The 22,414-nt window shown below is 41.6% G+C and overlaps 1 protein-coding gene across 5 annotated transcripts in view; it reads right to left on the reverse strand.

Annotated features, from left to right (window-relative positions):
• PPFIA2 (PTPRF interacting protein alpha 2) overlaps window positions 1–17,142 on the reverse strand; it is a 355,402-nt gene extending 338,260 nt beyond the window's left edge. For 3 of the 5 annotated variants that reach the window (XM_054832813.1, XM_054832758.1, XM_054832803.1), the window contains exons 1-2: window positions 16,532–17,142; window positions 4,070–4,320 (exon numbers count right to left, since the gene is read on the reverse strand). In XM_054832813.1, the coding sequence (XP_054688788.1) occupies window positions 4,070–4,318 (249 nt within the window). In that variant the 5' untranslated portion in view covers window positions 4,319–4,320; window positions 16,532–17,142. The remainder of the gene's footprint in view (window positions 1–4,069; window positions 4,321–16,531) is intronic. The other 2 variants (XM_054832748.1, XM_054832769.1) reach the window with 1 other exon arrangement.
• Window positions 17,143–22,414: the final 5,272 nt, after the last annotated feature.

Below are 22,414 nucleotides of genomic sequence, written 5' to 3' on the forward strand. Positions count from 1 at the left end.
ATTCTTAATATTAGAAAACCTATTACGCACAGAACACTTCTCAACTTAACTGTACTATCATGTAATTCTAACAGATTTTGTAAAAATATTCAGACTCATGTTTCATTCTTTGTATGAATGATCCCACAAAAGTGGAATCTCTCCACATTGAAGTCTGAAATAAGGAACAGGAATGGGTGTTCTGGGTCAAGTTCAGAGGTTAACCACAGGTACTACGATATATAATGTCTTTCACACCAGCTTAATCTTGAAAGCAGTTTGGGGTTTTTACCCCATCTTTGTCTAAGAAAGATGGATTCTGAATGTCATTCCTTGATAATTCAGGAATGAAATTCTTCTGATGAATGGTATATCTTTATTCATGGTACCTCATATTCATTATTTCCTCCATCAACATTATTTTTGACTTAAACCATTACTTTCATCTTTACCTAGTCGCTCCATCTTCCTGCCTCTCCAAGAAAATTTACGAAATCACTCATATTCCCTCTCAACTCAGTTTTCCCCAGAAAAACATCTTCATGCAGAAGGTGTTATTGCCTCTTTGCTTTAGCAGTCTTTTTCTGAATCTCTTCCAACTTGAGGTTGACTCTCAATCACTACTGAGCCAAAATCCAGACAATAAGGTTCAATGCACCCCTTGGTTTAACTGTATTAATACTTATCTATTTCTAATAGAAATCTCTTACATTATACATTTCAGAATTAGATTTGCCCTTTTTTACAACCCCTCCCAGTGGCTGCCTGCAACTGTTCTATAACATATATTTTCCCTCTCTACTACTGCTACCTAAAAGGTCAGAACATAATTTTTTGTTATTAACTGCTAGATATAGGGTCCTCATCTTTGTACCATGCAGTATCATGCCACCCTTCTTGCTCTTGTTCTTGTATAATATCATACTCATTCCCTTAGTTGACTATTCAACTCAGTTTTGTGTTATCTAAAATTTCCACCAGCATGGTCCTTCTTCTTGTGCTCAGATTAATAAAAATTGGTCCCAAAACACATTCTTCATCAACTACTACTAGCCTCCTTCTGTCCTGTCAATTTCTACTGTAAGTGAAAATTTTTCCTCTGTCACTTTTATTACTTTCCTTTCTAATTGTCTTGCTTTTTCTTAGTCACTTCACATCTACTAGTAATTTAAAAGGGGTCACTTCAAAAGATATCTATTTTAGGGATATCATAGTTCCCTAGTCTAACAATTATGCTGATGTTGAGTTATTCTGTACAAAAAGATAATTTTGGTAAACCGTTGTCATATTTTTAAGTTAACTTTTTGACAACTTATTAGTTTTTCCTCTAAAATAAATTTTAAAGTCTTCTCTGTTATTACATTGAGTCTAACTGGTCTGTAATTGCCTGCTCACTTTTCTCCTCCTTCCTTAAACATAGCTGTTCAATTAAACATAGACGTTCATAAAGTTAAGACTGCTAATCTAATGGAAATAAAAATTACTTCAATGACAGCAATTAACAAGACAACTATATTTCTCTAATTCAAATTTGAAAGACGTAACTGTACATTGTTCTGTCGCAGTATAGCTCAGTATAAAAACTTAGAGTTGTCTACAATCATACTTTGCATTTTGGCTACAGCATTAACAGCTGTAGCTGTAACAGCATTAATTAATATCTCAAGCTTCATATTTGAAGTTATTATTTCCTATTTCCAATCAGACAAGATTTTTCAATGGCTCATTCATTACCCCAGTTTTCATGCAGGTTCTTTTTGTTCAAATTCTATTTATGAAAAGTGCAATGATTTTTCCAGATCATATTTTTAACTGTTGAAGACAATAAACAAAAAGCGTCCTAACAAAAATGTGTCAATACACACTTTCTACATGCAAAGCACTATGTAAATCCTAAGAAATAATTGAATTTTGAAAACCACTCAAGAAATCAAGAGCTAAAAGAAATATATGCTGATAAAGGAAGACTCTTAGATGGCACATTATCACTCAATAATAATCATCGTATAGTTATATATTTATGTATTCTCTTAAATCAAGTGAACATAAAATTCTTCCTCTCCACGATAGAAGTACTGAGTAGCATTTTGTCATAGGGCTATGTCACGCAGCTAGCAACGCAAGCTTGCCATTCATAAAACTGTAAACAAATAAGAAAATTATAAAAATACTATGTAGAATATCTCAAGTCCAGAAAGGAAGCTAAATAGTATGGCAGTCATATGGAAGTTATTTTCTTGGAAGGCTGTATTACTAGAATGTTATATTATCAGGCCAGTGTTCTGTAGTTGTAGAAACAGATTTCTACAGAATTGAATTACTTACATGAAGATCTAGACAACCTAATTGATGGGGAAAAAATCTGTTTCTGCTTTAAAGTGTAAGCAGTATGTCACACAGTTTGTCATACGGGAAACAACACATCTCTACTTAGACATATGTATGAATGCTACGTGAAATATGCATTCTTAATGGCACGTGGTAGTGCAAAGTCTTCACCTGACAGATCAATTACTTTTAGGGAGTGTACAGCTATCACTCAAAAACGCACAACACCAACATTTACTAGAAGAAATAAAGATTAAAATCATGTCATGATCCAGTTCCTTAGAATTTCTGTTTCTTTTAGGCTCCACATCACATTTATGCTGAATATTATTTTCCTTAGCTAGTGTCCTGCATTTTAGCAGGAGTTTTCCTTATGTGAGAGACAGAAACATTAAGGCTTAGACACCTGCTAGTGCTTAATGGAAGTATCTCACTATGGGCTGAGTGGAGAGTGCCTCTGTACTAAGCGGCACACTGAATGGGGGTTTACAGATGCAGAACCTCCTCTCTTCAGATTTCTAGCAATAAATCTTTGAATAAAGGATCTATGCTGCCTTTCTTTTATTCTTTTACACTGTTCTATGAAGGGGCGCCAGTGGAAAAGAAGCTCAACTGCCCACAAATTGGAGGAAAACAAAAAAGCTCCCTTGATTTTACTGTATATCAAGATCATTGCTACTGCTTTTTGTTTGACCTAAGCCAAGTGTAGTCATTCTTATTGCCTGGAGCTAATGCTGAAGTTGCTAATGCTATTCATCAAAGGATTACAGTATCTCTCTATTCTTCAACCCTACCCCAAGATAACCTGCTGGGCTTAGCCCTTATGCAACTGCTTCTGTTCCCTGCTCCAGTGGGTGCCTTTTTCCTTTTCTGTCTTTAAGAACTTTCTCACTGATTTGATTCATCTTTACTACTTCCTTCTTCCAATCACAGTTGAATCTGTTTCCCTTCCTCTCTAGCCACTGTCTAACAGGTATACAACTTTGCCCAGGCAAGTATATCCAGGCCCTCATGCTTACAATCAAATTCTGTTGCAAGTGACAGTTGGGAGATGCAAAAAAAGTAACATCAAGAACAACTGCCTTTTTACTCATGGTGTTTTTCAAATCTCTGGCCAGATAGACAGACTGAACTAACATGTTTCTTTGCTTTTAATACTAATATATTGAAAAATAATGTTATATTGATATATACTTTTGAAATATCATATAATTATTTTAACTGAAGTAATGATTCTTCAGTTCCTAAAAGCAGACCAAAGTAATTTTATATAATGAAATTTATATAATTATTTTAAAAAATAATAAAAATATTAAGATATCAATTGGTTTTGGTTTTGTGTGTAGTTCATTGTTTAACCTACATAAGCTAGTTCTATTTGTTGTAACACTATTTAGAAACTCTTATCTGGAATAGAGTCTGTAGGAAACATGCTCATTCTTTTTCTTCATTCCACCATTAGATCTTTAATTTAAATGATCCCTCATCTGTTGTAAATGCTGGAGCAACAGCCAAAAGAACCAGTAGCTACAGGCCTTCATCTTGCCCTCCTTGAAGTCAGCAGCATTACTTCTACTCTTTGAAGAGAAGACAGGTCTCAAAGCGGTCAAACCAGGTACTATTAAATTGATAGGAGTTCTGCAGCCAACCTCAACGGGAGCAGAATTTGGGCCTCAAGGAATAAATACTGATTAGGGTTAAACTAAGTGGCATTAAGCAGAAAATTGGTGAATCTAAAAAAAATTCTTTATAAACTACATACCTGAGGCAGTGCTGAGTTAAGCTGTCGCTGGAGGGAGTCTCTGTCATAGATGACATCCTGTAGGCGTTGCTGTGCAAGTGACAAGCTTTCCTGTGTCTCCCGAAGAGTATCAAGGAGACGGTCCCTTTCATCCAGCATGTTCACCATCAGCTGCTCAAAGTGAGAATCTGAGTCTGAGCCGCTGCTTTGGGACCCCCGTTGACTCATCGGGGTGTCCTCGTTTATCGTTGGCATCACTTCACACATCATTTCTTTAAAAAAACAGAAATCAAGGAAAATCTCTTCAGTAGAAAAACACTTGAGGGGATTTCATAAGAGGAATTAACTCTGCCACATAGACACAGTTAGTAGATTATTGCATTGTTCCCTCTTTCAACTTTGTGCTTTCAATGTTAATCAGATGGTCGATAGACAGGGATTAAATACAGTGACTAATTCCACACAGCAAAGACTTTGAATGTGTGAGAGAAGAATGACTGGAAGGAGATGGAGGGTAACAATATTTTAAATTATTAATACCTTTGTAAATAATGCTCTCTTAAAATGACAGAAGATACTTCCTCTGCAATTATAGTCTCCTTTATCGTTGATTTTCTCCCCTCTCTTACTTCATGTCATTGTTGAACTGCTGGTATTGATGCCAATAGCTGCCATTAATTGCCAGATTTTGTCCTGCTCTAGGCATTTCTACAGTACAGCTCGGGCTAACCATTGATCCAGCACCATGCTGCCTTAACAATGCCAGGTTCATCTATTTTTCTATCTGGTTATTCCCACCCTCAGGGGAAATTATTCTCCAGTGAGCTCGTTCACTGAGATCAAGAACCTGAAACTCTGCTAATTACCATCCCTATGATATCTTGTGCAAATTGAATTACCAGGGTCAGAATTAGTGTTGTTTGTTTCCTAAAAACAGTCCTGAGCAGAGCAAATATCACCTAGTACCATTCCTCAATTATAAAGCTTCTTATGTAAATCTCAAAACCTCATTTTCTGTATGGGAAGAAGTTTATGCTATGAGATACTAGGTTCAGCGGATGGGGGGAAAAATAAAAAAAAAAAAAAAGAAAAAAACCCCCAAATCTGACATGTCTAAAGCTCAGATTTTTTTTAAAAAAATAAAAAGACTGTGTTAATAATAGATGGTATCCACCCAATGAAAGTCACCCAAAAATCAGAACTTGTTTTTCTAGTATGGCTGAAGAAGTACAGCAAACATACCTTGATACATAATTAAGGGTTAATTTCTGGAAATTCTCTTATTGTAGTAACTACTGGAAGCCTTTTATCTCAGCAAATGGGATCAAGGTGCTTCTGGTTCAACTACTGGGAGTTAAAATATTTTACCTAGGAGTTTGCTGTGGACCTTCTGGACGTGAACTTTGTCTACAATACATGTGGTTGACACTTTTCCGCTGTTAAGTGTGCCATCATGCAACATTCTCACCATTTCGGTCTCAATACTATGATTGATTAGTTCTACATACTCTGAAATGTGGTCTGCTTTCCAAAGTAGGAAAATGAAACTTGTGAAAGTGGAATTTATGAGAAATAGAAGATCTAGCTGTTACAGAATATAACTTAAAGACGGGCCATACACCAGGGAACAAAAGAGCTAAGACACTGGTATTTAGTTCATTAAAACCAACTGCTCCTACCGTCACTAAGTCACAAGCAATCTTTGTGCTAACACTGCTTGCTGCTAAGATTTGCTGGGAAAATGACATAGCTTCGCTAAGATTAACTGGCCTTGATCATATTTTGAATGTTCATGCAGCATTTAGTATTCTTATTCTTATCACTTTTTCAGCAGACGTGATAACTAGCAAAATTGGCACCAAACATTGGTATTTCAGGATGAATTATCAGCTACTACTGCATAGCTTTCATAGGCAATGGTGTCACTACTGAGGTTTCAGGTAGGTCTACATCCTGGTTTTAAGCTGTCTGGATTGAAGGCAAGGTAAAGGTTGTCTGTGGCTATTATCCACTTAGTAATTAATTAGGTGCGAGAGAAGCAGTTAATAGCTTGAAGTGATAGACAGTGAAAAGTTCCTCACATCTCCAATATATTTAGGCCAGGTATATTTACTCAGGATTATCTGATTTGATGCTGCATATCTCCATTACTCATGAAGTTCAAAACCTTCTATTTGTGGTGGTTTAACCTCGGTTGGACACCAGATGTCCACCAAGCTGCTCTATCGCTCCCCTCCTCAGCAAGGCAGGGAGGGGAGAAAAATAAGATGGAAAAAACAACCCCAAACTCATGGGTCAAGATAAAGGCAGTTTAATGTAGCAAAAGCAAAAGGCCATGCGTAGAAGCAAAGCAAAAAGCAAAAGATTATTCTCTACTTCCCATCAGCAGGCGATGTCCAGCCACTTCCTGGGAAGTAGGGCTTCAGTGTGCGTACCAGTTACTCCAGAAGACAAACGTAAAAAAACCTGAATGACCCCACCCCGTTCCTCCCCCTCTCAGCTTCTTATTGCTGAGCAGACATCATATGGTATGGAATACCCCTTTTGGTCAGTTTGAGTCAGCTGCCCTGTCTTTGTCCTCTCCCAAGATCTTGCCCACCCCCAGCCTGCTGCTGAGGGGAGGGGGAAGAAATGTTTGAGAGACAGCCTTGATGTGTGCTGGCACTGCTCAGTAGTAGCCAAAACACTGGTGTGTTAGCAACACCTTGCTAGCTACCAATATGCAGCACAGCACTATGAGGGCTGCTGTGAGGAGAATTAACTCCATCTCAGACAGACCAAATACACTATTCCAGAAACCTTTGCCTCTCGTAAACTATACACTCCACTAGGAAGCACCACAATGTCCTTTCATATTGAGATTATGTTAATACATCAGTGCCTCCATCACCATAAAAAAGTTTAAACATATTTGCATCATCACTAACCAATCTTCATGGCTAACTAACCTACCATTTCCTCTTCTGAGTATGGACAGCGTGTACTGTGAGGCACCATAGAGTGACTAAACTCTGCAGCTGCACCAGCAGAAGGACAGTTTGAATAAACTAGTACCCATCCTCCTACACTTCAATTTCCCTGCAGAGGCAGAACAGCTTTTGGGAAGTTCATGCTGATGGAACTGCTTTGTCCACTATTCACAGATATCTTGAGATGTGGGACTAGCAGCAGGGGAGAGCCACTGTCTCACCTCCACAACCCTGTCACAATGTTGTGGGAGTACATTTCACTGGGAAAGTTACCATCACTCTGTGGAGTGTCCCCACCCAGATCCCACCCATGGCTAACCGGTTTGGGATGGTCAAGTTCACAGTGAGCAAAGGGATAACTAAAACATCCAAGGCCATCTGCCACTTGGTCAGTTTAATCACAGCTTTTCAGTATGCAGCAGGTGGCCACAGACCAAGGTCTCTACATGCCCATTCTTCAAGACCCAAGAAAACAATTCAGATTGTCACTGAACCTTTCCTGCCTCATGATCATCAAAATCTCATGGGGCACACTTCCTGCCCCAGGGGATTCTCACCGGTGAACCTTCAGCATTCAAGAAATTACCTCCAATGTCCTGCACACACGGATCAAGTTATGATCTGAATGGCGCAGCATACACTACCACTGCTCACATGCGGTGGCAGTGAGTGATGCAATTTTTCACGCATGCTGGTGCGTGTATGGGAACAGGTAGGGAAACCTCTGTGTGGATAGCTGTTGCTACCTTATATTCCAACTAGATAGAAAATCTCCTCCTATAGCCATTATAGCCACTATGGGGATGTGGGAAGCCATATATCTAATTGGTTGTGGGGCAGAAATGGAATCCACGGGTTGAATGCTCATGGCAGTATTACCATGTTTTCTCCCTCTAAGCTGCTGCGTTCAGGGAGGGGAGTGGACCATGCAGTGTGCTTATTTTGAAAGCCTGGGCTATGTTATCCTGACATGGCACAAGTAACAAATGTGGGGTGTGAGTAAGACCGCAGAGGAGGCAGAAAACAGGTGGGCAGTCCCTGATGTAGGCAGTCGCTATTTGGAAGTTTTGTCCCACAGCTCACAGCCCCAGGAGAATCTGTACAGAATTGGTACAGTTGATTTTGCAGTCAGACTGGTGATGTACATTGCTTTCCAGCAGTTTGGAGATCAATGTCACTATTCCATTGGAACCACATGGATCCTCTCCCTCTCCCCACCCTCAGCTTAGAGACAAACATGGAAAAGCAGTATGCTAACCTGGGCTGGATCAGAAGGGCTGGTAGGGCGTGCCAGAAAGGGATGCACTGATACTTGCAACAGTGAGGAGTGGGGGAAAGGGGAATCCTGGGCAATATTCTTGCATGTTCTTTTGTAGGAGGACCCTGGAACAACTCTGAAGGGAACCCAGCTTCTCAGGATGTTCCTGGGTCATCAACCCAAAAAAAGGAACAAAATTTCAAAGAACTGCAGGTTTATTGTGGGGTTCCCACATAAAGATTTCTTGTAGATCTTCTTGAAAGATATATATGCTGTTCTGATATACTATGATTTGTGTCTTCTTGCCTTTAGAAAAGCATTCTTTCTCTTTTTTTTTTTCTTTTTCTGGCATTTATCACTCTTACACCTGCCAGCAGATGGGATGCTTACAATGTCCTGAGGCTATCACCATTTAACACTGTTCCCAAGAAATGCTGGCCTTCTTCCAGCACATGCTCAAGAATAAAGCCACTTCCCCAGGACCTTATTGCATCCTTTATGAATTTTCTGCTTGATAGCAGGAAGGAATAAAAATACTAAGAATATTTGAAGAATTTTAAAAGGAAGAAAAAAAAGGAGAGGAAAAAATGGAGGTTCATCAAGAGGGGCTGCAACAAAAGCTAGGGCAGGTAAAGCAGAGAAGTACTTCAAACCAATGAAAGTAAATAGAGGAAGAACTGTCAGCAAACAGACAGATCACAATTTAGTAGTAGAAGATTGGCAGCTGAGGACAAATAGGATGACACATATGCATTTAGTTCTTTATATAGCAAGTGAATCACATCAAGGAGTTACAAGAGTTCTTGAAGTTTCCAGAGCCTTCTGATGGTGTACATGTATTAGACAACCCTTGGTTAACCACATGATGATGTGGTTCACACATGGGGTCAGGACATTAGATTTAAGACCAAGCTTCCAGTTTAATTATAGCTGAAAGGAAGTTTGTTCGCACACATCACAGAGATCCAAGCCAACACAATGCTGATGGAAACAACTGAGGGATTCACACTGAAACATAAAATAAAAATAGTATAGCTATGAAAAGTTAGGTCTGACTGCTGATGTGCTCACACCCCGAGTAATTTTAATTATAAATTTCCAATGGGGTAAGAAAGCAACTTCTGTTTTTCCTTCTATGTAACTTTGAATTTTAAACCTAATTTTGGTGATTAAAAACCACCAAAACCCCAACAATTTTTAATCTGGTTTCATAATATAATCAACTGAAATATTTCATAGTCTGAAATCAGAAGGAATCACTGTAACTACCTACTCTTGACCCACTAATCACAGACCATAAATCTGTGTTAAACTAAAATATATTTCACAAAGGAAGGACTTCAACCGTTAAACACTTAAAGAGATCTCTTTAGTAAAATAACCAGAATTAGTCATTCATTCTGTGAAAAATACATGCCTTTTTCAACTGTATTTCTATGGGAGACACAGCCACATTCAATGCTGCAGTTCTTAAAGGCTCAGAATAAGGCTATTGGCAGGCCCATTTCTATTACATTTTAGACCTACCATGCCACATGCATTTTGTGGCTGATCCAAGTTTACAGAAATTTTTATACATCTCAGATACATTTCACTATATACACATGAATCAATTTTCTTATAGACAGATCAGATGCATCCTGGACTTACTGGATATGCATACAGTTCAAGAATAACAGGTCTGTGCATATGTGGCAGATATTTGTTGCAAGCATACAGTTTTTATAAATTCATGTAGATATCAATTCTACTCAGAATAGAACTTAGTAGGATAAATAACAGACCATCTTCAAACTTCCTTTTTGTCCTCCACTCTTACTGCTTCAAAGACTGGCTAGGCTCACAGGACTCGATTTTCTAAACCGTAACTTTTGGATTGACTAAATACAGTCATAAATTGACATCCGGATATTCCATGTTTTCTAATTGTGTTTATCAGCCAATGATTTGAGATCCTGCTCCCCTATCATACAATTGACTGTATAGAACTATATAACTAGAAACAGCCCCAAAAGATGAAAGACCAGGATAAGGTTTCCTAGCCCTCTGTTCTTCTGAATTGGTTTTATACAGTGTAATAGGTTGTTAGTTCCTCATTCAACTCCATGTACACACTGAAATTCAGATGCAAAAGTACGTGCATTGAGTCTTGGCATATATTCTCTCAATTTCATCTGCACATACCAGCTCCAATGTTAAAGATTTTTCTTATCCCAGGGTAGTATTCCTTTCCACTCCATTCCAATACGTTCCTATCAAGTACTACAAGGCAATAACAGTTACATATCTTCAATGAGTCCTATTACGGAAAAAGATTTCAGAGCTGACAGTAACTACAAAGGAGGGATGAGCAAAGACAATGTGCATGAAGCATCAGAATCCCTTCTCTGAAGCTTACATCAAAAAACTTGAATTGCATTGCCACAATTTTAAATGGAAAAGTAACTTCTCTTACAATTTTCAGGTCATGTGATGAGATATAACCAAAATTGCAGTATATAAATCATAGAATCATAGAATCATAAAATTGTTGGGGTTGGAAGGGACCTTAAAGATCATCTAGTTCCAACGCCCCTGCCATGGGCAGGGACACCCTCCACTAGACCACATTGCCCAAAGCCTCATCCAGCCTGGCCTTGAACCCTTCCAGGGATGGGGCCTCCATAACCTCTCTGCGCAATCTGCTCCAGTGCCTCACCACTCTAACAGTCAAGAATTTCTTTCTAACACCTAATCTAAATTGACCCTATTTCAGCTTAAACCCATTACCCCTTGTCCTGTCACTACACTCCCTGATAAACAGTCCCTCCTCATGTTTCCTGTAGGCCCCCTTCAGAAACTGGAAAGTTGCAATTAGATCTCCCTGGAGCCGCCTTTTCTCCAGGCTGATCAATCCCAACTCTCAGCCTGTCCTCATAGGAGAGGTGCTCCAGCCCTCTGATCAGCTTCGTGGCCCTCCTCTGGACTCTCTCCAACAGCTCCATGTCTCTCCTGTACTGGGGCCCCCAGAGCTGGACGCAGTACTCCAGGTGGGGTCTCATGAGAGCAGAGTAGAGGGGCAGGATCACCTCCTCCCTCGACCTGCTGGTCACACTGCTTTTGATGCAGCCCAGGACACGGTTGGCTTTCTGGGCTGCAAGCGCACACTGCCGGCTCATGTTGAGCTTCTCATCAATCAATACCCCCAAGTCCTTCTCCTCGGGGCTGCTTTCAATCCATTCCTCACCCAGCGAGTAGTTGTGCTTGGGACTGCGCCGACCCACATGCAGGACCTTGCACTTGAACTTGTTGAACTTCATGCAGTTCACGTGGGCCCACCTCTCCAGCCTGTCAAGGTCCCTCTGGATGGCATCCCTTCCCTCCAGCGTGTCGACCACACCACACCACACAGCTTGGTGTCGTCGGCAAACTTGCTGAGGGTGCACTCGATCCCATTGTCCATGTCACCCATAAAGATGTTAAACAGTGCTGGTCCCAGTACCAACCCCTGAGGAATGCCACTTGCCACTGTTCTCCACTTGGACATCAAGCCATTGACCACAACTCTTTGATGCGACCATCCAGCCAATTCCTTCTCCACCGAGTGGTCCATCCATTGAATCCATGTCTTTCCAATTTAGAGACAAGGATGTCATGCGGGACAGTGTCAAATGCCTTGCACAAGTCCAGGTAGATGATGTTAGTTGCCCTTCCCTTGTCCACCAATGCTGTAACCCCATCATAGAAGGTCACCAAATTTGTCAGGCACAATTTGCCCTTAGTGAAGCCGTGTTGGCTGTCACCAATCACCTCCTCATTTTCCATGTGCCTCCAGCATGTTGACTGCACCACACAGTTTGGTGTCATCGGCAAACTGGCTGACAGCGCACTGAATCCCACTGTCCATGTTGCTGACAAAGATGTTAAACAGTGTCAGTCCCAATACGGACCCCTAAGGAATGCCACTCATCACTGATCTCCAATTGGACATTGAGCTGTTGACTGCAACTCTTTGAGTGCAACCATCCAGCCAATTCTTTATCCATTGAGTGGTTCATCCATCGAATCCATGTCTCTCCCTTTAGAGGCAAAGATGTCATGCAGGATAGTGTCAAATGCTTTGCACAAGTCTGAGTGATGTTTCAAAAAAGAATACAAACAGCCCAAAAAACCCACAAAGCAGAGAAATCTGAAAACACAACCACATGATAATGGGAAATGAACACATGCATTTTAGGCATCCAAACTGTAAACAAAAATCTGTGCTTATTTTTGGAAATGTAGGCAATTACTCTTTGCCAGAAAATATTCACATGACAAAAAACCCCCAGAAAATATTAAATTGGATGACAAAATGCCATGTCTCAGAACATTTTAAATTTGAAAGTTTGAAAATTCTTGTAACTTTACTTGTATGGCCTTGCTTATTTTCTGGCTTTACTTATCATTCAAATGTTTTAAACAAAAGAAAGGACTGAAGAAAGATTTTAATGCTTTACATTTTGTAACCTACACCATGAATCACAGTAAAGCAAAGAATGAAAAAATATTTTTAGAATAAAGAATTAAAAACTGTTGAAGCCTAGCTTAGCAGGGGAACACATATGTACAGTGTGACAGTAGTTAAGTGGTATATGCTCCTTCTAGAATCACAAGAGAAGAAACAGTAAATATAAATAAATAGTTTTCCCAAAATTCCAACATTGAAGTTGTTCCTGTACAAGGTGATAATCTATTATCAAGTTAATGTTTACAATATACATAAAGGCATGATGTGCTTGGTACATTTAGGAAGTTTCTGACTACGCTCTTAGTAAGAAATAAAAATATGAATACATCATATTCTCATCAGGAAAAAATAAAAAGCTTTCCTAACACCATTCTCTCAAAAAACCACACAAGCAAACAAACAATCCCATAAACAAACCGAAGAACCAAGAAACACAGACTTGCTTTCCTCTCAAAAGAAAGATACGTGGTGTTGAATGGAATAACTCAGAAATCTGTAACCAGCTATCAGGAGTCAGCTTTGCAGAGTCTGAGTAAATTCCCACTGAAGTAATTTACTAAGGATTTTGGTACCAAGACTCTGGTCACATGAAGAAAGGAGAAAAAGACGAACAACAACTATGTCAGGCATCCAACTTGGTTTCCTAATTTGATACCTCAAATCCTATTTAATTATACCAGTGGTGCCCAACCATGCATCTAGCAAGTCCATGCTGCTCTTTGTGCTACTGGAGGAGAACTGCAGGCTGTTGCCCCCAGAAAACTGAGTCAGAAAAGGATTTGAGGGAGGAATGGAACAGGAGAGGGAAAAGATAATTAAGACTTTCATAACCATCCTGTTCCTCAGGAGTAGGTGAGGAACAGGCCAGATAATTACAGTAGCAGCAACCCACTACTAAGTGGCAGCTATCTTGCTCTGTCAGGATATGACTGAAGGCACACTGAGTTATTATGAGGGAACATCCAAGAAAGAACATTGAGGGAGGTGGAATTTCTTTCAGTGCATGTTACGAACTGCAAGCAGTGGATTAACCACCTCTGTCCTGTATCTTCAAGACCACGGAGGCCCATGAAAACAGAATAACAGAATAAGCCCTCATGTACACTATTCTTTGCAATACTTCCCATACAGCCAGGACTGCAGAGGAGAGGGAAGGAGTGGAGGGAAAGGGTTTAACAAGGTGACATATGCTTCATTAATACCTAAACATGTATTCTATACTTGTTTACTCAAAGGAAAAAAAGAGAAATTTTGTGTTCCTTTGCCAGAAAAAGGCTGACTTGCCCTGTAGTACTACAACTTAATTAAAGCTATGCTTGCCTGATCTTAGTCAACAAAAATAAGACTTTTAAAATGTGTTTCTTTAAAAAGAAAAACAGAAGCTCCATTGATACTGAACTTAGTATCTCTGCAGTAAAAACTTTATCACTTTATCTGGTATTCTGAATGTAAGAAAAGCAATCCCTCAATGCAATATGCATTTACTTTAAGTCACCAGCATTTTACTGTTAATACACAAACACTGTTTCTTAGATTCATGAGAAGCCACAGAGCAGACTTTACAATTCCCTTGCTCAGGGAGCACACCAAGTGCCCAAGACTCTCAAGGATGGCAATAGATACTGAACTTGTGTAGCACCTTACAACTATCCCAAACCCTCTGAGAGGTTCTGAAGGGGGAGCAGGATACTGACAAATTACTGCTTCCCTTAAAATCCACATAGGACATACATGCTCCCTAGATAAAGACTTTTAGGCAATGTAATGACTTTAGAATTCTTCTCATTTGAATCAAAGCCTAAGACCTTATTTTAATAGTAGTTCTAGACCTGAATTGCTCAGGTATCATAGCCATACACAATGGCAGCCTGCGAAGCAGCACATTAAAGTTCTCTAAATACATTCTCTTCCTTGTCCATTGTGTATCTACTACACCATCTACTGCAAAGTCTATTCCAGGTTGATTGGTTCCTAGTTCAGTCTTTTCTCCAATCATCTGCATGGAGCATAATCCAACAATAGCTTAAATTTATGGAAATTCTATCATGGACTTCACTGGGTTTGGATCAGTGTAGATGGTTGGAAAGGTCACTAACATAGGCAAGCCATAAACCTCCTGTCATTCTAGTACCTCCAAACAGGAGCATAAAAATCACAAATATATGTTATGCATCACTAGGGAGCACGCTGGATGTTATGTGACCATTGCCTACAATATTACGAGAAATCATGAACAGGTTTCCCTTCTAAACACACAACATTCAACTGGCAAAAAGCAATGATTGTTTAAAGTGCTCTGTTCTATGAGAGGGGGAAAGAACATGGTTCATTGTCACTGCATTAAAGATGTTTCACGTTGTACGAAAAAATGTCACAGCAGATCTTTAGCGTTAGCTGCATTGTGTCTCCAACAAGAGTGAACTCAATATTAGCTCAATTAGGAATTCTGCAGCTCAGTTTAGACCTCCAGATGAGCGAATGGACAAAAATTGTAACAAACAATACAGCCCACTCTTGTTAAGAGTTATATAAAGCTCCTTTTCAGGAGCTACTGCATTAAAAACTAAATTGATAGCAATTCTATTATATATCTTCTATCTACAGATGCTGATAATCATGTATGGACCAGTTGTGAAAGTGCATCCTCAATACTGACTTTTTCTCAAACTACTTGAAATTTCTGTTGTCCATATGCTATAAAGGTAGAAAATGAAAAAGTAGTCATCTTTCTTCTCACTGGACCCCACCCTATTTGACATCTGTTATCTCAGTTGCCCAAGAGTCTTGGAATTACTAATTTTTCTAAAGTGAATGCTGTAACAAACACCTCTGAAATCTCATGTAGCCTGGGAATAATTTACCAGCTAGACTTCTTTCACTTGGGCAAGCTCTGAGAATGAGAAGAAGGAATACTACTTGGCTTCTGCCTGACAAAGGCTCTTAGACAAGCATTCATTTTGCTCACCTTGAAGGCTACCACCTTAGATGTGAATCTAATTTTATTCCCTCACCTTTCTGTCCATAACTGGTTTTAAAAGCTTGTTTTCTGTATACTCAGATGTTTGATTTGCACACCAAGGTTGAGGAGTCATTTCAAGTTACTTCTAATTTTGCTGCGGGAAAAAGAAGTAGAAATCTAACTACCATATATTCTAGCCTGTCCACAGTGACATCAGCTTGAAAACTCATTTCATTGGATCATTCTGGGTATTTTGCATTTACAAGCTATTTTTTTTTCAAATCATTAAATAGATACAGTAACTGATAAAACCAGTTCTTACTGCAATTATGTCTTTTCAGATGTTCTGAGCGAGATCGCTCTTAGGCAGCACGGTGTAATTCCATAAGGAAAATCCTTCCTATTGTCTGAGTTGCATTACATGCATATTCCTCCTCCTAGTTAACTCCTTACCTGCCAGTCTCCACTAAACTATGATATCACCTTTAACAGAAGCATCCTGCACTCCTTCCACACAGGAGGGGTGACCAACACAGTACCTTAAAAAAAGGACTCATTCCAACTATTTGTTCTTTATGTCATCCCTCCGGCCTCATATCTCCCTCAGCCACACCAAAAAAAAAAAAAAAAAAGAAGTTTTTAGTCTGAAATTCCCCAACTCCCATTACAGAAATGCATTTAAATAATACCACACAAGTCAGTACTACAGCAAGAGGCAGACAGCAAGATTTTGCATTTGCACCTCACCTCCCGGAGGGTATCGGGGCTCAGGAGGGAATGTCTAACTCAGAAATAGAAGGTTCAGTACCTAATGGCTTTTATTTCGGCGTCTGCTATTTCACTTGATCAATAACAACCGCAGTCTCCACCGGCTTCGAGCGGGGACTCACACAGCCGAGGACTCCTGGACCATCTTCCTAGCAATGGTGACATAGGCGTTGCTCCGAGGAACCCCAAGCCTCCGCACCCGTCCTCCGGCAAGACTGGCTGCTTGGCACCTCAGCATTTTCTTCGGTCACTTCGTCAGCAGCCAAGAGGAGAAGCATCCATGGGAAAAATGGCATATTACAAATTTTGCTTTGGGAAGCAGAGCTCGGCTCAGACCATTGTCGGGAGCAGGAGGGGGGGGAGCGGCTCTTAAAGCTCCAGCAGCCCCTTTAGAGCAACAGCATCTTTGCAGCTGGAGGCAAGCGATTACAGGGGGAGGGGCCAGGGCGAAAGCATCTTTCTTTTATTTCTCATCTTTTGTTAAACTTAACTGAGCGATATCTGGCTTCTCTGGCTCTTCAATACCTCCCAGGCTAATTACGCCTCTGTGAGTGATTGAAGTCCACACGCACGCACGACCCCCTGCATGATCAAAAGCAAACGCGGCTTTCTGCTTTACAGAAAGAAATCCTCTGTCCACAGCTCATCGCTGCCTGACAGGCACCGTATAGAGCCTGATCTCAGCTGTCCAGAGCGGGAACCGTGGCCACGGAGCCACGGCAATGGGAGCTGGGAGAACCCCGGCAGGTCACCCACGGCACGTGCGCCGCGCCGCACACTGCGCACCAGCGCGCGCGTCCCGGACGCCTCCGCCCTGCGAGGCAGAACCGGCTACGCCCGGGGCTCCGCCAGCGGCTCCCCTCCGAGGAAGGGCCGGCCGCTGCCGTCCCTGTCGGCTGCCGGGCGCTGTACTGCCCTAGTCTGGGCTAACTACTCGGTGATGCCTGTCTTGAAAGGGATATGAGAGCTCTAAACTGCCGTATTCTGGAATTTAAACGAGTTCAGGCAAACGCCAGTACATCTCATCTAATCGGATTTTTAGTGTAATAAAACGTATCATCTGGTGTAATCCGACCATGACAAAGCAGTGGTAAAATTTGCTATAATCTGAATAGTCCAGGCGTGTAATTAATATTACGCATTTGGAAACCCTTGGCGTGAGCAAGAGCCCCCTCCCCGGGTCCGAAGCCCGGCCGTGCGGCAGCGCCGGGGGCCCGAGGGGGGCGGCAGCGGGCGAGGCAGAGGCTGGCGTGGTGGCGGAGGGAGCGGCTACGGGCGCTGCTGGGCTCGGCGCGCTCCTCGTCGGCGGGGACTTCCCCTGGAAGCCGCTGCAGTGGTTTCCACCACTCCTTAAATAAATTCTGAAGTAATCACGTCTGCTCCCCCTGCCTCACGCACACGGCTCCCCAGATGCAGCTGCTACTGCTGCTTCGCGGCTCGCGCGGCGCTAATTCCCTCACGTCCTTTTAAAAAAAAAAGGGGGGGGGGGGGGGAATGGGGAAAAAAGGGACACTAGAGCGCGATCCTAACCGGATCCTAACCTTCCCCTTTCCTCAGCGCCACCGCTCCTCTCCGGCCGTTAGAAAGGGCGGAGGATGGGCGCGTGCCTGTCCGTTGGGCGCCCTCGCCGCTTCCCACCCGCCCGGCTCCGCGAGGGACCTCCCCGGCGGGGGGGGAGGCCGGCGGGCGCCTCAAGCCAGCCCCGCAAAGCCGGCACCGCGGAGGGGCCGGCGGGGCCGGGGGGACTGCAGCGCCTCAGCCGCCAAACGCCACCTGCGCCGGGCGCGGCGGCGGTGGCTGCTGCCCTCGGAGACGCCCATTCACCCCGCCGTCCTGCGGCCCTCCTCGCCCTTCAGTGCTGGCCCGCGAGGGCCGGGGTGGGCGGGTGGAAAAGGGATGTGGAGACGGGAGACGGGTGGGGGTTCGTGGAGGAACTGGGCGTCGTGAATAAATGAGTACCAGAAAACGATTTAAAGGCGGGGTTTTCAGAGTGTTCATTTGAAATTAAGTTCATCCCAGTTTGAGGATGATGTGCAGGTATCAACCACACAAAATTCGTTCTTGCAAGAAATATTTCAGTATTTGTTTAGATTTCTTCCACATACCAAAAAGAGTTTCATCCATGAAGGATTGACCCTGTTGCTTCAGAAGCCTGAAGTCACTTCATCTGCTTCAGAAAGGTGCGGGAGAGGCAGGGAGCCACGGCCAGCAGCGAGCTCGGGTTTAGTGACGCTGCTGTGGTGGCTTCACAGTAGGTTTATTTCGCTCGTTCCTGACACTGTATTGTGGAAAATGTAAATGCACAGAGGATGCACGTGTACGGTAGAAGGCAAATAGCTGAGAAGAGCTGCCAACACGGACATTTTAAAAACAAGCGCAAAGAAAGTATTGGTGCCATGCCAGAGTTTATTTCCAAAGCTTGGTCTTTCAGCACAATGCATGGGTTAAAAGAGCCAAAATAAAGTAACTCTTCCCCTCCAACTGTGCCACTATTCCAAGTGGCTTTTTGTCACTTTTCTTAGCCATTCCAGATCCTTATCCTGATTTAATTTATCTTCAGGATACAAACCATTAGAGCAGCTGCCTGACAATCACACTGTAGCTGAGGGCCAGATCCATCATCCATCAGAGATTATATGTGTGTCTATCACAACAAATCTGACCTTTGAGTTAGGTGACTGAGGAAAAACCAAGCAGCTCAGAAGGCACTCGTGAGAGCAAGCATGTTGAGCAGGCTGCCACATAGGCTGGCTAGTGTGAATGGCTTCAAAGAAGGGCATGTCTGATGCATTTTTTCCATTATTTGTTTGGGTTTTTTTCCTTTGGAGTTAAAGCACTTTACTCTCTGCACAATAAGGTATGTAGGTCAGATCAGGATTTCCAGCTTCAAACTGTTATTTTGTATAACAGCATCTGTATGCATGGAAGTATCACTCTTTTCTAAATATTGATAAAGATGAGTGTTGTTGATGACATCCTTCCTTCTTCCCCTCTTTCAAACAACAACTTACTGATTAAAGCATTTGCCAGGCATGTGGGAGATCTGAGCTCACTGCCCGCATTCACCCAGGGTGGTTGTTTTCAGCACTTGCCTTGGAAAAGATTCCAACTCCTCCTGTTCCATGGACTGGAGTCAATTATTTGCAAAGCTGTAGAGCAGACAGGTCTCCTTCACAGTCACTCGATCTATAAACATTTGTGGAGTACTTTGAGAAGTCTGTTGGCCCCTCAGCTCCTCATGCCCATCCTCTCTACTGCCTTTTGATCATTAAAGCAAAAACCCAGCACAGAAAGACTATTATAGCTACTCATAGTATTGTCCTCCTTGACCTGCTGCCCTTACCTTTGCTGTTGCCAGATTCACAGATAAGTAAGTGGCTGAAGTATCGTGTTTCACAGTGCTGAGGTTACTGGATTGTGCAGAAGCTGCCAATTAGTACCTGTGCTTTGTGGTACCAATTTAAACAGGAGCCTACTTCTATTCAAGCATGTAGGCTTTTGAGGTCAATGAGGTGGAAGAAGGAAAAACTCTAAAGAATGGAAAATGAAGAACTATGGAAGAACCACAAAAACTGGGATGGAGCAAGTCCTTTGAGTTTTGTCATAATAAGGGAATGCTCCCTACAGTAGAGGGTATCTTTTGGTAAAACTTAACTGCCTGGATAATTTTGATCAAGAGCATAAAAGCACAATGATATATTTTATGGAAACTTCAGTAGTGAAACGTACTGAACATACCATTTAATTATGAGCGTAAGCTTCCCTTGAATGGAATTTGACCATCAGATCTCCAAAACATAGTTTTGGTTATCTAAGCTCCAAGTATGCCAACCAAATCTATCAATTATCCCAAAAGTATGAAATGCCCAGTCAGTCTGTGAACTGGCTCTGTTTCATCTGGTGTTTGAGCATATGGAAGTTATAGGAGATAAAGACAGATAGGAAGAGTACAGTGAGACTGTACTCTTTATTACCATAGGAAGTCCTCCTTACCATTTGCCAGGTTATTTTTAAAAAGAAAATATCATCTTATGCAGAAAGAATACTTTAAAGACATGTCTGAAAGCTGACTTCCTCCCTTGTGTAAGTCTTGCCATGGGTCTTTCTCACATGCTGTCTCCAACAAAGATAAAGTGGAAATCTTTTGCTATGAATAGGGTAAAAGAGGGAACTGACACCACCGTACTCTCAAGGAATAACTGATCATACAGGGAGGTAAAGAACCAACTTGGAAAACATTTGTCTTTACTTTCAAGACATACAGTGCAAAGTGAGGAGCAGGTGATGGTTGCAAAGATACGTGATGTAGTCAAAGCAATAAGAAGGTGATTCCTATAGCCTTGTTTTGAATAATATTGATGATGCAGCACTTCATTTGTTAAAGCTTGCCAACAGCTACTACAGCATGATGAAGGCCTGCATAAGATTTTTAGATGAGGATGGAGAAAGAAGAACCTGTCTTAGAAATGTTACCTAGGAAGAAAAAAAAAAGCAATAATTAGAGCTAGTCTTCACTTGATAAAGAAGCCATTAGAGACTAAAGAGAGGAGTGCAAAAATAAAGTTCAGAGGATCTTGGCTGATACTGGAAAAAAGAAATGTAATATTGTGTGAATAAATTACATTCCAATGTAATTGGAGTTATAATTCCAATTGTACTTTACAATTACATTCATGCTTATTTCCCAAAGGTTCTCTGCATATTATCATAGCTTTAAGGGTTTCTCTGTAGTTCCTCACTTTAAATTTCTTACCTATTTCAGCTGTGGGTTTTACCTTCCATAACTTGATTGCTGTGTTTCACTAGAAGACTGTCTTAAACCTGGTTTTCTCACATAAAAAAAACATTCCACATGTGGCTTCAAAAATTGTCATGGTGACCTTAAAAATCTCTCATTGCAGGCATTTGATGGGAGGGAGAGAAAGTTTAGAACGGGGCATACACTTAGCTTAAATGTGAATTGTTCAAAGCCAACTAAAGACCAGTAAAAGACAAGCTTGAGAGTTTGATAGCATAGTTCGCACCTTTCAGTACAGCTGAAAGTCCTCAGCTGAGAAAGGATGGGTTTTATCTCTGTCTCAGTCTGATCTACAGAACAGGTTCTAGTTCCTGGCTATGGAATGGTTGATTGGACTAGCATTATTCTCTATTTCCCCACAGGTGATACCCAGCCACTTCCCAGGAAGCAGGGCTTCAGTACGCATAGCAGTTGATCCGGAAGACAAATGTAAGTAACGAATACCCCCACTTCCTCCTCCTTTCTCTCACCTTCTTATGGCTGAGCAGTCTTCATATGGTATGGAATATCCCTTCGGTCAGTTTGGGTCAGCTGTCCTGGATGTGTCCCCTTCCAAGATCTTGCCCACCCCCCAGCCTACTGGTGAGGGGGAGAATGTTGGAGAGAGCCTTGGTGCTGTGCCAGCACTGCTCAGTAGTAGACACCACACTAGTGGTGTTAGCAACACCTTGCTAGCTACCGATACACAGCACAGCACTGAGGGCAGCTGTGGGGGAAATTAACTCCATCTCAGCCAGACCCAATACATTAGATGGCCAGTAAACTCTATCTCAGTGTAATGTCAATGAGATAGCTTCAACTACTTAGACTTCCATAATCTTTCAGCTTTGTTACAAAAGAGCTATTCATCTAGGTAAAAATCCTCTATGATCAGGAAACTGCAAGCACTCCACTATGGTGCAATGTGGCTCTTCAGCTAGACAGGTTACTCGGAGAAAGCCAAAATATACACTCCACTCCTCAACCTAGATTTTAAGCATGAGGATATGGAGTTTTAAAACAATTCTTAGTACTTTCAAATATTCCATGGATTCTCTGGATGTCTGTGGTCTAGATTAACTAGTTTGGGGTTTGACAGTTATGTTCTTTTATTATCACAGAATGTTTCATTACTGGGAAAAATCT

The sequence above is a fragment of the Grus americana genome, chromosome 1, assembly GCF_028858705.1.
Source record: "Grus americana isolate bGruAme1 chromosome 1, bGruAme1.mat, whole genome shotgun sequence".
Lineage (NCBI taxonomy): Eukaryota > Metazoa > Chordata > Aves > Gruiformes > Gruidae > Grus > Grus americana.